Source organism: Dermacentor silvarum, chromosome 5 (genome assembly GCF_013339745.2).
Source record: "Dermacentor silvarum isolate Dsil-2018 chromosome 5, BIME_Dsil_1.4, whole genome shotgun sequence".
Lineage (NCBI taxonomy): Eukaryota > Metazoa > Arthropoda > Arachnida > Ixodida > Ixodidae > Dermacentor > Dermacentor silvarum.
Window position 1 is genome coordinate 7188429 of NC_051158.1, and position 14171 is coordinate 7202599.

The 14171-nt window shown below is 44.9% G+C and overlaps 1 protein-coding gene across 1 annotated transcript in view; it reads right to left on the reverse strand.

Annotated features, from left to right (window-relative positions):
- Positions 1 to 13969, reverse strand: part of LOC119452739 (uncharacterized) — a 51617-nt gene extending 37648 nt beyond the window's left edge. Inside the window, exon 1 of the mRNA XM_049667326.1 lies at positions 13357 to 13969. Coding sequence (XP_049523283.1) covers positions 13357 to 13387 — 31 coding nt within the window. The 5' untranslated portion in view covers positions 13388 to 13969. The remainder of the gene's footprint in view (positions 1 to 13356) is intronic.
- Between the last annotated feature and the right edge of the window lie 202 nt (positions 13970 to 14171).

A 14171-nucleotide genomic window follows, 5' to 3' on the forward strand; every position in this document is an offset into this window, starting at 1 on the left:
TTTCACACAAACACAAACACACACACACACACACTCTCTCTCTCTCTCTCACACACACAAAAGAAAATTCTCATATTAAAAAAAGCTACTTAGGTTACAACCACTGATTCAAGAAAGAAGAGCCAATGTTTCCGTGGACCGTGCAGTGCAGTTGACAAAGTCTTTCTTTTTTTTTTTTCGCGGAGTGGACGTCGTTGGGACCGAGACACGGCACCTGCAAAAACCATATTAATCTTCCTCTTGGACTCTGTACAGGAGGGAGACTTCCTCATCTACTTCTAATGGCACCCCCTGCACCTTACTCCCATTTCCTATATCTCCTTCGAATAACAACGATGAAGGGCGCGCTGGCCACAATACCGGTGGAGAGTCCACCATGGAAGCTACTAGTATTGGGTGAAAGTTCCCAAAAAACACACGGTGACATGGCCGCTCATCCTATAAGTTAGGTTCAGTATCCCTATTCCGGTGTGGATTTTTCCTTCTGGAATTTCGAGCGGAGAAGACGGTCCCATCAAAATCAGGGAAACCCCCATAGAAGCCACACTCTTGCATCACACTCCTACCACCTATATGTATCTCACCCTGACACCCCACTTGCCCATTGCCTTTCGTTCGAGAGCGAATGGCGCAGAGCGACGCCATTTTTTTAGAAAACACGATAAACAAGTTGTCAAACATACAGATTACTATACCCCTTCCACCACACGTGGCAGTCGTCAGGGCTTTCGGTCATAATCTAAATAAATGAAATGCATTACAGCAACAATTTCGGCAGTAGATTATCTTCGCCGATGGACATCAGGGGCCGAATCCACGAAGTTTATATATCGTTCGTAAGCACTGTTTAAAAATTTGTCTGGGGGTATTCGCTAACGATATGTGCGACATGATGACTGCCATCTAGTCTTACGAGCAATCGTAAGCCAAGGTTTCAAAGACAAGGAACGCTGACTAACAAAACGCTATGTGAAGTCGGCGAGAGTATCCGCAACTGTCAGTAGTTAGGTACTTATTACGCAATAGTCACCAATTACATTTTCACTATTGACATATATATGCACAAGTTTGAATTACTGAATTGTAACCGTGTCAGTGCTCAAGACATTTTCACGTAGTAGAAAATTCTGAGACTAGCGCAGATTTTCATTATAGCCCTCCACAAGAATGCGGAGAGACACGTTGGTATTCCATGCATACTGTTCCCACAATGTATTGATTGAGTAGGACGTGGCGAATATGCCCGGAGCATCGATGTGTTTCCCTGCAGGATTTTGAGGGCGAATGTCTGATAGAACGGTAGACAACGTACCGGGTCAAACACCAAGTAAAAAAAAATCACCGCATATCCACTAAGTGAATGATGATGAGCGGGCGAAGCACCGGGGGATCATTCGGGTAACTGTGAATCCCCCGTATATATACTTATACATATATATACTGTACATGTGTACAGTATATACAGCGCTTATATAGCCCTTGTGCACCGCGGCGCCCCTAGCGGTCTCCATGCAAACCAGAGCTACGGACAACGGACGACGAGGGACAAGGTTCGGCCCTAAGATGCTTCGCCCCTAAAAATTTACATAAATTTAGGTTTCGGTGCAACAGGAACCCGACTGAGGCGGCCGCATTTAGATGGGGGCGGAATGCACGTTAAATAACCACACGTCATCAAAATGAATACCGAGTCCCCCACTATACGATGAACCTCAATCATTTCATGGCTTCGGCACGTAAAACCGAACATATTGAATTATTTATTTAATTTCATGCAGTGATACCCAGCTGGGCATTTGGTAGATGCTTTACGTAGCTTTTACGGTTCTGAATGACCTGACAACACGGGGGAACCCCTCAAGAAATTATGACGCCGGGAGCGAATAACTAAGTGTCGGGGTAGTGGAGGTGGATTGACGACATATCCCTGTAACCTGCTCTCATCGATTGCGTCGCCATTGGAAACGCTGACGTAGTGCATTCAAGTCGCACTAGACATCCAGAGTAGGCGTAGGGTCGCCGAGGATTGATGGGTACACGACCAACGAGTGCGAACACCTGCTACGTTACACAATGGTGACTGGTGACGTCAGATGTGTATATTGCCACGCTGTTTCTTTCTCATGCGTGGCAATCCTGATTTATAAATATCAGTTTCCCAGCGTTATCACTTTACTACGTTATCACCTAGGCGAGTCGCTTTCGGCACCAGGGGTCGAGCTTACAGACCTTTAAAGTGCTGGCTTTCGCATCCAAAACTGTTCAGTGGGAATTACGTAGGGGAGGATTCCGGATTGATTTTGACCACCAGGAGTTTTATTAAGGTGGACCTAAATCTAAGTTTTTGTAATTCACGTCCATCAAAATGCGGCAGCCACGCGGTTGGGAGTCGAACCTACGACCATGCGTGCTCCACAGTAGAACGCAATAACACTGAACCCACGGGGAAGTAATTTTTAAGCCTTTCGTTGGAAATAACTGCTTTCAGATTTGCGAACAAATTTGGCAAATAAGTTGAATACCCCGATCGGCTGGCTCGTGTTCATACGAACGCCTCTTCGCGTAAGAACTGGTTTGTGCACGTGTGTACCCAGGACTCGTGTTCCCTAAGTAGTTTGGTTAACAGTTATGGTAAACAGTTATAGTTAACACAAAATTTTCCAAAATGGCTTTGCCAATCACAAGCTCTTATCAGGAACAAAAATTTTTGTAGAGAGAGAGAGAACGGTTTGTCGATTCAGCCCTAGATTCTGTTCTACACGCCGACTATAGCAATATAAAGAAAAAGCTCCACCCCCGCCCTCCCCCTCGTAGTTGTAAGGGCGAGCATTTCTTACGCTGAAACTGTTCGTAAACGCAGATTTTATCCAATCGTCGTGTTGGACATATTACCAAAGGCCAATGGCATGCGGCACTTGCGATCGAAAATATTCGTGAATTTGGGAGATCGTATCGCGCGCGCGCGCACACGCACACACGCACACACGCACACACGCACACACGCACACACGCACACACGCACACACGCACACACGCACACACGCACACACGCACACACGCACACGCACACGCACACGCACACGCGCACGCGCACGCACACACACACACACACACACACACACACACACACACACACACACACACACACACACACACACACAAAAAAAAAAAAAACTTCTTGCGCTTAAACTGCCCGTGCCAGCCAATCATGATGCGGGATATATCAACAGCGCAGACGGTCAACCAATGAAAAACCGCACTTTCGAACGAAGACTTTTGTCAATTCGGCTCCACTGTCAGGGCCCGCAATCCCAAACACCTCTTACGCCAGAATTGTTCGTAAGAGAAAATTTTAGCCAATTGTGATGCTAGACTGGCGGACGCGGCCAGCCAATAGCGAAAAGAAGCCATTTCGAACGAAAAGCTTTAGGAATTCGGCCTCACATTTGTACGTAGTTTTCGCGGCACGTTCCCTAAAAGTCGCGACGTAAGACCAATCCATCACCACAATGGTTCCACGCTGCTATGCAGAAAATATGACCGGACGCGAGCTGCGTCATTCGATTCGAAGCACATGCGTTTGTAGTTTTTTGAACATTGGGGCCGAATTCAAAAGGCTTTTTTGGTCGTAAATTCTGTTTACCATTGGTCGGCCCGCTTCCGCTCACAATATGATGAACAGCGATTGGCTGGCCTCATGCTCTTATGAATGCTTCTATAACATAATAACTTATTCTGAATATGGATATAGGCATAGAATGGATACAGGGCTCGTATTCAGAAAAAACCTCTTACCATAGAATTGCCCGCAAGAGCGAACTCCAGTCAATCCTGATACTGGGTATGTTATGATCAAAATCGGTCAGCCAAGGGAGCACTTTTGAACGAGAATCTATGTGAATCGGGTCCCAGGATCACCTGTGAAGTTTGCGCTCAGACCGCGCGCGCGATCACGGGCTGATGCATTTCCAAAACCTTTGCGCAGATATCACGGAAAACGTGGTTCTTTAATCATGTTCAATGTTAACCAAGCGAAAACGAATGCTGTTTCGCCGAAATGAAATATTGTTTTTGTATGTTGTTTATCAGTGCCAGTGCAGACACAACGTATTTTTTCAAAGTTCCTGCTTACCGTTGGGTACGAGTTTCGGCTTTTGCGACAGGTTGTTTTTTTTTTCTTTTACTAGCTGCGTGTAAAAAACAAACAAGTGTTTACAAGGAAAAGTGGGTAGAGTAAAGTCAGGTGGAAACAAATTTTGTTGTTGACGGCTGCGAAGCGCACCTGCAACCGACCCGTCCGCGTCACCCACAAGCCACAAAAACACAGCAACGCACCAAGCGCCGCGCACACACAGCAACTCAAAGTTTCTCCAAAACTTTTACCCAGACATGGGAAAAAAGGCCTAGCTTTTTCATTTGAGCAGACTCGTTCATTACGTCACCAACCTTTTGTGATCGCCTATGCGAGACCTGGGCCTGTATTTTTTTATGGATTCTTTTCCTGGAATTCTGCTCATTCCTGCTTACTTTTGGCCTCCTGCTAAAACGTAACATGCTTCATCTTTTCGTATGTGCAACCTATGCTAATAAACTTGAAAGCCATATTCATTACTTCGAGCACGTGGCAGGGGCCAGCGATAGTTGGGGTGGGGATGAGTTCCAGTAAATAAAGGTCCCAAAGAATGGAAAATTAAAAGAAACGTTACAAATTACGGCCATTATCTTCAGCAATAATGGCACGGCATGATATCATGATATGGCTATGGCGGACTTGGTTACGCGTGCCGAGAACTTACACTCTACACCTCTGCAGCCATTTATACTCTGGCTAGCCAAACGGCTGCGGCTGTGTAGAAGCTTGCTTAATACATATATAGCCCGTTTGCATATCATCATCATAATCATCATCATCAGCCTATATTTATGTCGACTGCAGGGCGAAGGCTTCTCCCTGCGATCTCCAATTACCCCTTTCTTAAACTAGCTGATTTCAGTTTGCGCCTGCAAATTTCCTAACTTTGCATATATCCGTAGTCAAATTGATGTAGATATTAACAAGGTCCCACTCCGTGTATCCACGTTTGACTATGGGTATAAAGCTTGACAACCATGGACAAGCTTTCTCTTAATACAGCTATTTGGATATAGACAAATAACTATATGCAGCCTTTTGGCTATTTACCCATTGTACCTATCTACATCCGCCAGCAAGTCGTAGGGGCTATAGACAGCTTTGAATGTGGAGAGAGTTGCACTTTTCAGTCATAGACAGTTCTTTGGGCACAGCAAGATAAGCATCGACATCTACTCAGTTGTTGACCTCTACGCCTAGAGCTGTACGAGAATGTCTAGAAGATCATTGGTTGGAATAAAGTTACGCTTCTAATCCGATTCCTTTCGTTTTTCTTCATTGTGACTGGACGGAGTGGTACTTCGTCTCCTCTATAAAGAATCTCACAATCAACCGGCTCTGGGCCGGTTGATCTGCGCGCCTTTGCGTTTAAATCCTACACGGTATCAATCAATCGAAACTTTATTTCAGTTTTGAAAAGAAACAGGAGGTATGAGAGGGCAAAAAAAAAGCACTCTATATACATGACCAGTATATTCAGGTAAGTTTGATTTCACCCGCCGCGGTGGCTCAGTCAGCTAAGGCGTTGTGCTGCTGAGCACGAGATCGCGGGATCGAATCCCGGCCGCGGCGGCCGCATCTCGATAGAGGCGAAATGCAAAAAAAAAAAAAAAAAGAAGAAGAGAAAAGAAAAACGCCCGTGTGCTTGCGTTGTAGTGGACGTTAAAGAACCCCAGGTGGTCAAAATTAATCCGGAGCTCTTCACTACGGCGTTGCTGTTTGATTTCAACTCGAAGCTCGGCTTACATAACCAGCTTTGCCCGTTGCCTGTCGCGAAGCCTTCAGCGTGCGTTTAGGAGGAAAAACAGACCGAAATCAGGTGCAAGAGGCTTCGCAGATCGGCTGGCAACAGAACGCAGCTGCAGCCGAACACACGCCGGCCGAGGGAACTAAGGGACCCAGACGCGCACATGGCGAACGACCGCGAAAAAAAGCCGACCATGCACATGCGTCGACACATTCGTCCGCGCATGCGCTGCACGTACTAAGCCGCATGGTCGCCCGCCATTACGCACTCGGTGCGCCTACGTCTGCAAATCGTTTTCAACGTAACAACGGTGCTTGCGCGCGAGTCTGTACTTTCGGAGAAGTGTTCGATGTGTGCTGCGTTGAGGTGCGATGATGAAACGCTCGTTTGGATCCGGATTGAACCAGAATCTGCTTTGCTCCGAGGTTATAGCTCTTTCATTGCGTAGTTTTTGGCAGTTACGGCCGGGCGGCGGTGACTAACCCTGTATACACGCTCACGTATCGCGTTGCTGGTCGCGTGAGGAGGTTATTGCTTGCGCAAGAGCGCACGTGTGTGTTAGGCGCTGTGTTTTTTTCGGAGAGCACGTGTCATGTGTGCCGTGCGGAGCTTTCATGAGGAAATGCGAAATGTGGTTGGATTCGACTCTGACCAGCGTTTGCCTTGCTGGTCACCCATCTATGCGTGTGTTCTTCGGTGTAGTCATGATTGCTAGCATACTTTCGGTTTAGTTTATATAACCTAGGTGCTTTATCTCTTCTTGCGGATGCTGCTACCAGTGCGGCAACCAGGCGCGTGGTTCTTCTCAAGCCAACCTTTCTGTGGGGCATTTGGACCGCGCTCGTTGTGTATTGCAAAAATAGAAAATAAAGTGAATCGTGGAATCTGAAATCTAGTCAGGACAGCATCTGGTGTCTGTCCTTGTGGTTGCAGCTAACGACAGATAGAAAGAGCGGCAGAGAGAGAGAGAGAGAGAAAGGACGCCACAGTGGACTTCGCTGGTTGTACTTCTGCGTAACTTTTCAGTGGTATTGTGGATCTTTATAACCTTTGAATAATTCTTAACCTTATTCTATCAATCACTGTCACATTTAAATGCAGGGTCCTATTTCGCAAGTTGTGCTATCTTTCATCCACTTGCCAACGGTGCTATCTTTCATCCGTCCCTTTTGAATTTTATTCTTTACACTTTCTTGAATGGCACTTGGTTTGCTTTCTTCTGGGTAACGTGATTGTCTTTAAAGCCAATTACATCTTTTATTTATTTCTCTCACGTGTCAATGACCGCCTCTGCGCACATCGTGCTATTTATCTTCTACAAAACAGCTGCCTTACATGCATGCGCTTAAAACATAGAGAGCATTTTCGCGGTGTCACTATGTATAGCTTGGAAACAGCGGAGGTACTTTTACGGCAGGTGCCCGCAAGTTTTTTTTTCAATAATACCTCATTAGGTAAATTTTGCCAATCTTTCCTGTTATCAACAAGCTCTGTCTCGTTCGGTAAATATACTAGTACGACACTGCGCATGCTTAGATTGCACTGAACAGTGGCCGAATGAATTAGCAGCCGGCCGAAAGCAGCAAGTACAGACATGAAAAGAGCCGTAGTTTAGCCAACACTGATGCAGAGTATCATTAAGTTGAGAAAATCTAGAGTGAGATCGGTCACTTCTGGACAGATGCAATTGGAGAGAGCGCTTGGAAAAGTCTTTCGTCTGCTGCGGGCGTAATTAGATTTGATGATGGCGATTTGGTCCCCTAACTGTGCGCCGCTTTGACAAGTTGGTCTCATAAATCAACGAGATGACTCCAGTCGTTTTCCCACCACTGTCGCTCAGTGGATATGGCGCTAAGCTGCTGAGCCCAAGGTTGCGGGTTCAGTTATCGATCCCGGCGACCGCGTTCTGATGGGGCGCAATGCAGAACCATTCGTTAATGTGGTTTAAGACGCCCGTCAAAGAACCGCAGATGATCAAGGTTAACCCGCAGCCCGTCCCCAGCCGTGTCTCGCATGGCCCGTATATTTGATTGGGATGTTAAAATCGCTCGCTCGCTCGCAGCAATCAATCAATCACTAGCGTCTTTTTGTCACAAGCGCTGTGACATGAGGTGGCTTCTAACTCGACAAAAAGGAACATGACCGTCTCGACGTAATGTGGGACCGTGCGGTGGTCCAGGGACTTAGATGAGTCGAAACTCACTTGCTACAAATAAAGTTTTCTGTCTGTCTGTCTGTCTAACTCGACACTTAGTACGTTTGAGGCCGAAAATATCAGACCTAGTTAATTCCCAATTATCAGAGCGGGTGAGAGGGAAATAGGAGAGGGGAAAAGCTGGAAGGGTGGCCAGACGTGAGCAACCGGTTTGTTACCTCCTTCAAGGAAAAAGGAATTAGAAAAATGGAAGGAAAAGAACGACTGAAGTTCGAGGCGAACTCAATCATGGTTGTGCTTGGGCATATTTTTGGTGCGTCATCACGGAGGCACTCAGTGCATAGCGCTACGTGTACACGTCACACGGACATCGATGCCTCCTTGGTGCCAAACGGAGCAGTGTACGAGAGCTCTCTGGGAGTCGCCTATAGCTTATAACCCTCTGGACTAACTGTTGTGAGCTCGCGTGAGCATCTGCTAAAAAGTACTAGTGTCTGCGTCTGGATGTGGGCACTTTTTGTGTGCAAATGAATGTTTTCTATGTCGATGATGTTCCTTTTTTTTTTGCTGTTACCTTTGTTGCTGGATTTGCTACTTGTTCCTGTAATTCAGTTCCTCGTACTCCTATGTCATTTTGTAAACGCCCTTCTGTCTGTCCCACCTCGGGCCTTGTAAATTACGCTAAATAAATAAATTATATCCTCGCTCGCTGCAGTCCTGAAACAACAGTCTGTGTTCTCTTGCGCCGATGGAAACGTCTATATTCTTTCAGAGACCATTTGCGCACTGTTTTGGACAAAAGCATTAATACTTTTCATAACCAAACCACAAATAGTAGCAAAAAGGCTGCCATTTTAATATAGACTTATGATGTGACATATGTCAGTGCTTTATTCCTAAATTATTGCCGCCACCATTCGAGAAAGTTTACTCTTATTTGTGTAACGATGTTATATGGTCACTGAGGACCGAAAACCACTCGTGAAGTACATTTCAACCGCAACAAAATGATGCCACTATCTGAAGCCTGCTATCAACATACCAATTACCACGAATTATTACATCTGCAGCTATGCGTCTAACAAAGCAAAAAAAAAAAAATAAAAACTGGAAGTGCTGCTTTGTGCACTACAACCATGGTTTCTAAGCAAACAATGCATTTTATTAGAGTGGCGATGTGGGCGTCTTGGTTGTTCATTTTGAATCGAGCGAGTTGTAGCGTGGACCGGGAATAATGACACGAGAAGGCACAAAATAATACACACACGTAGCGCACTGTAATAGATTAGTAACATTCTAGTTGGTAATAAGAAGCGCCTTGTAAAGAAATGTTATCGCTATGCCCTCTAGAGGACTCGGAAAGAGATATAGTCGGGGTACAGAAGATTGCCTGATTTCTCATCGCCGGCTCTCAATCAGCTATATAACCGGGATTCTCGGAAAAACAAGACTGAACTATGACGTCAATTGCGGAGTGAAAGCCTGGAACTGACAGCCATCGGGCGGCTGTGCTGAAGTCATCATGGTAAGACTTTTCCGCCTCAGGTGGCGGCTCAAACTGCAGCTGAAACCGCGTGCAAGGCCAACTGTTGCATCAACGCTGTCCTCGCGTAAGAGCGTGAGTGAGTTTCCCTCCCTCTCACTCGGCAATGTCGTTGTGCAGCAGACCTTCGCTGTGCAATTGTGCTCTTTACAAAAATGGCGCAAATGGTGCAACGTTCTTGGGCTCGATGATGTTTCGTGCTGTGGTTTCACCAGCTTCTAAACATCTAAATCAATCAATCAATCAATCAATCAATCAAATGGTACATATATAAATAACTTAATGAAAGAAAGAAATAATGAATGAGAAAATATCTTACTGAATTAATACTGAACCAAGCCCAGTTTCAAACAAACGTTGGCCTAATAAGTCGATTCAATCAATGAATCAATCGTTTATTGCACGGATTGGACAATCAGTCTGCCAATAATTGCAATATAAAAATAAGCAAATAAATGAATGAATAAATAAATAAATGAAATAATTAATCAGTCCGTGTATATTTATCTTAATGAATGAATGAATGAATGAATGAATGAATGAATGAATGAATGAATGAATGAAAATGTCTCACAAAATAATTGCTGAACTAACCACTGTTTCAAACAAACATTGGCCTAATCAAAGTTATCAAGCAATAAATCAATTATTTATTGCTCGGGTTATGATACCAGTCCGCCAGTCAAAGTATTATAAATAAATCAGCCGTTCACGCGATCGACAAGTCAGTCTGTCAGGTGTACACAGTGCCTATATTAGCCGCAATAAAAGTTAAGTGCGCTTTAGATGAATTCAGCATCACAGTATGTATGACGCCACCAGCGGAGCTGCTCACATGTACGTCTCCAGTATTCGGGTATTGCGCAAATAAGGAATACGCATACAGGCACTCCCAAAACCCCTCTATTATTGCAAATTGAAGATGTGACGCATGATAACATGACAAGACGGAGCTCTTTTTCACCACGGAAGCGCGATTCATAACCGTTTTCATGCCCTTTCAGAGCTGTCCTGGAAAGCAAATATTCCACAAGAATTAAAATAAAATAATAAAATTGTGGGATTTAATGTTTTCTTAAACTGTACCACAGGTTATGAGTGGCACCGTAGTGAAGGGCTTACAAATAATTGTGACCACTGGGGTTCTTCGACGTGCACCTAAATCAAAGTTCGCTAATTATGCGTGAATATACGCCTTAATCAGAATGCGGCTGCCGCATCCGGGCACCAAACGCGCTTCCTCAGCAGTAGAACAACATAGCAACTGTGCTACCACGGCGGGTTCACTGACAATTTTCAAATATCTTGAAGTCTCGAATTTGAATTTAATAGCAGCAAACACCAACAAAGGCAATGCTGCATGTATCGAATAGCACATATTGAATGGCACAAGGCAGTCGTACTGTATGTAACAGGAAATCGTATATGATAGGGTGCCCATGACATTGGCCAGCCCCAAGTCGAGAGCTTCGGGACAGGCAACTAGAGAGTTGTCGTATATGGGCTGAAACAGATTTTGAAAGTAGTACCGGAACTTAGCGGATGCTAAGCAGCTTGGGTCACGTAATCTAGCGTCAGTAGATTGAGTGTGTTTGAGAATATACGGTCGAAAATGTTCCATTTGTTCATTTATTTATTTATGATATTGCGAACGTTGACAAGTTGTTTGTCGATTGCCTCACCACAACGTTAAATTGTTTTGCGAATAAAATAATTATGCGAAGTGAAATGAATCCTTCAACCAAATAGCCCAATAATTCGATACCACACGTGGAGAAATGATTAGCACAAAAATTGAAGCTTCACAAAATATGCATTCTAGCCCTTTCTGCGTACAGTGGCATACTGTCACCGCGAAAAAAGTCTTCTATTATAAACGGAGCAGTAGTTTTCAAGAAAAAGAACAATAATATGGACGAAAGATTCAACTTATAGCATGCGACGTGAACATGGACGCTATTTGAGGGCTGCCGGATGTTATCGGATACATACGGCAAAACCCACAAAGCTGTCTGCCTTCTGCACATGAGCAGTGGGGACATTTCTGAGCCTTAGCGTAAAACTCTCTAACGAAAAGCATATTTCACGGCAAACGTAGTCCATTACGAGTTTGTGAAATCGGGTTTAATGACGCAAAAAGCGACTTACGTTTAGAGTACCCCAGCTATAGGCGCAAATGGCATAAAGTCACATGCTATAGAACAAAGGCACAATTTAACTGACTAGGGTCAGTGTCGAAATCAACAGCAGTTGGCATCGTGATGTTCAAGCCGTTGCGTCCGCTTAATTATTTTTACTCGTTTTTTGGTTTCACATCTGCGATACTGCGGGATTAATTGTCAGACATTTCGTGGTGCAATTATCTCTGACAATTTATTTTCCAAAAGGGTTAATCACTTTAGTATGAGTCCGCTGCTTCCCCATTTTTGCTTGCTGAAACAAATTAAAGTAGCATTGAACAATCCGCCTTAGTTGATATGGCATTTGGTTATTGTCTGTCTATAGCAACCCTGTTGATGAGACAATTTCTTTTATCACCGCAACATGGGTACATTGGATGCTCATCGTAATAGATCAACTTCGATCTTTTCGAGCGCTATTCTAGGGAGAAATGTTCCAGGTTAAAACAACCGGGCCATTTGGACAGATCTGTTTGAAAAGCATTGGAAACGAATTTGCTTTTGAATGCAAAAAGCGAAAAGCACTTGATTGCTGTTCAGTAATATAGCATTGTCAGGCTCCGCCATTGTTAGCTAGGGTCGCCTGATGGTGAGTATGATGATGATGATTGTTAGTATTATGAGCAACCCCTTAAAAGCACTCGTCACCAAGCACGTTCTTTTAATCTCTGGTGCATTTACGTACTTCAATATTATTATGCTCTAAGCTGCATCCCTCAGATTAGAAAGTTAGTTTTACTTAGCCAACGATATTGCAGTTGTATTCTAATAGTCATCATAACCACATATTTCCCCCACTACCACAGCCTATGTTGCTGCGTCCACATTTATTGCTGAGGCAGATACCGCAATTCCGTCACATACTGAACTGTAGTGCTTGAATAAATGGACATTATTCGCATGGCAAATCGCAGCTCGACGTTAGCTGATTAACACAACTTTATTAATTCACTCTGAAATATTAAGTTTGCGCAAGTTCTAATTGCGGAATTAAAGTCATGATCATATCCACAGGGCAGAAATCCTGTACCTGCTGTAACAATTTGAGAAATACGTCCTGAAATTTTATGGCGGAAGAAATCAGCACTAAGCACGTATTTTTGCGGCATTGGTGCTAACTCAAGTTTCTGTTAAATGAATTGGACGATTACTGACTGCTCTGCTTCAGTTCCGTAACTAGGATATGTGCTCAATAAGAATATTTAAAGTTAATTATTGAAGCTTTATCTGTTAGCTATGTCGCATTGCCAGTTTTCGTGCAAAAATAGCCACCTCTTCCCAACTGGCGTGACTAAATTGTGCTTACGCGCGCTTCCAACGCTCAGTCACCACATTTCACATGTGTGTGCATAAGCGCCTTTTTGTTACATTTAGCATACTACGTGAAAAAAGATGCGGAATATGGACCCTAAACGTGATCTGGACAAAAACATATCCAAGGACATGGTCCACTTTTCTAGTCCTTGATGCCCAGTTCTGCATTGTCGTTGCTACACTGTGTCATAGTTCGGAAAACATTCTTTTCCATATACTAACGGACGGCCATGATTGCTAAGGTGAAAGTAAGAAAAAATAAAGGACAAAGACACTAACACTTACCACTAGCCTTGCTTGGACGTGCGACGATCATTGCAGGCGCAGTCCGCGTAAAGTACGTTCCAAAGATCAGTCGTCCAGGCAGTGTTCAATTCTTGAAGACGAAGCACAGTCTGTCGTCACGATGTGAGTACGAACGAACACAACACTTGGCCAGAGCCCATGACTACAACGAAACGAGGTTCCAGGCGCCGTTAAAGAGTCCTCTGTATTACTCAGTAGCACAGCAGTCCCCCTACCCGTACACGGCTTATCGAAGTAAACACGATCAATGCCGCGCAAAGCCTCCCGGAACTGAGAATCGTAAACGGTCGTTTCGGCGAGCGAAACAACGACGTTCTAGCCCGCGGAAGCCAAAGTCCAGAGAAAATGTGTTTACAAGGCGAAACACAGAAACTTCAGTCAGTCAGCGGTCAAGCCCGGTTGCAGTGAACAACGAGCTCCCAAAACAAAAGGAACGCGAAAGTTAGCGCAGCGCACGGCAAAACAGCCAGGGAAGCGCGTACGAAACGCCGTCTGCTACAAAACGTGCCCCTCGCGCCGACGGCAAACAGCTTTCCGCGACAGCATTCAGCAGGACGTCGGCAGTGCCTCGCCGGCTGTACAAACTGGCAAAAAACGCGAGGTGACGAGTCACCACTGGCGCTGTTTGTACGTGCCCTTGCTATTGGCTGCGAGAAACTCACGTGACACGAGCACCTGTCAGAGGCGTAACAGACGTCACACACGACTGTTTCCTTGCGTCATGGCGGCGGTTACGGGACGGCTGTTTCAGCAACCATACGGGCGAACGAAGGTCCCTCAAGTTCGCGCGTGCG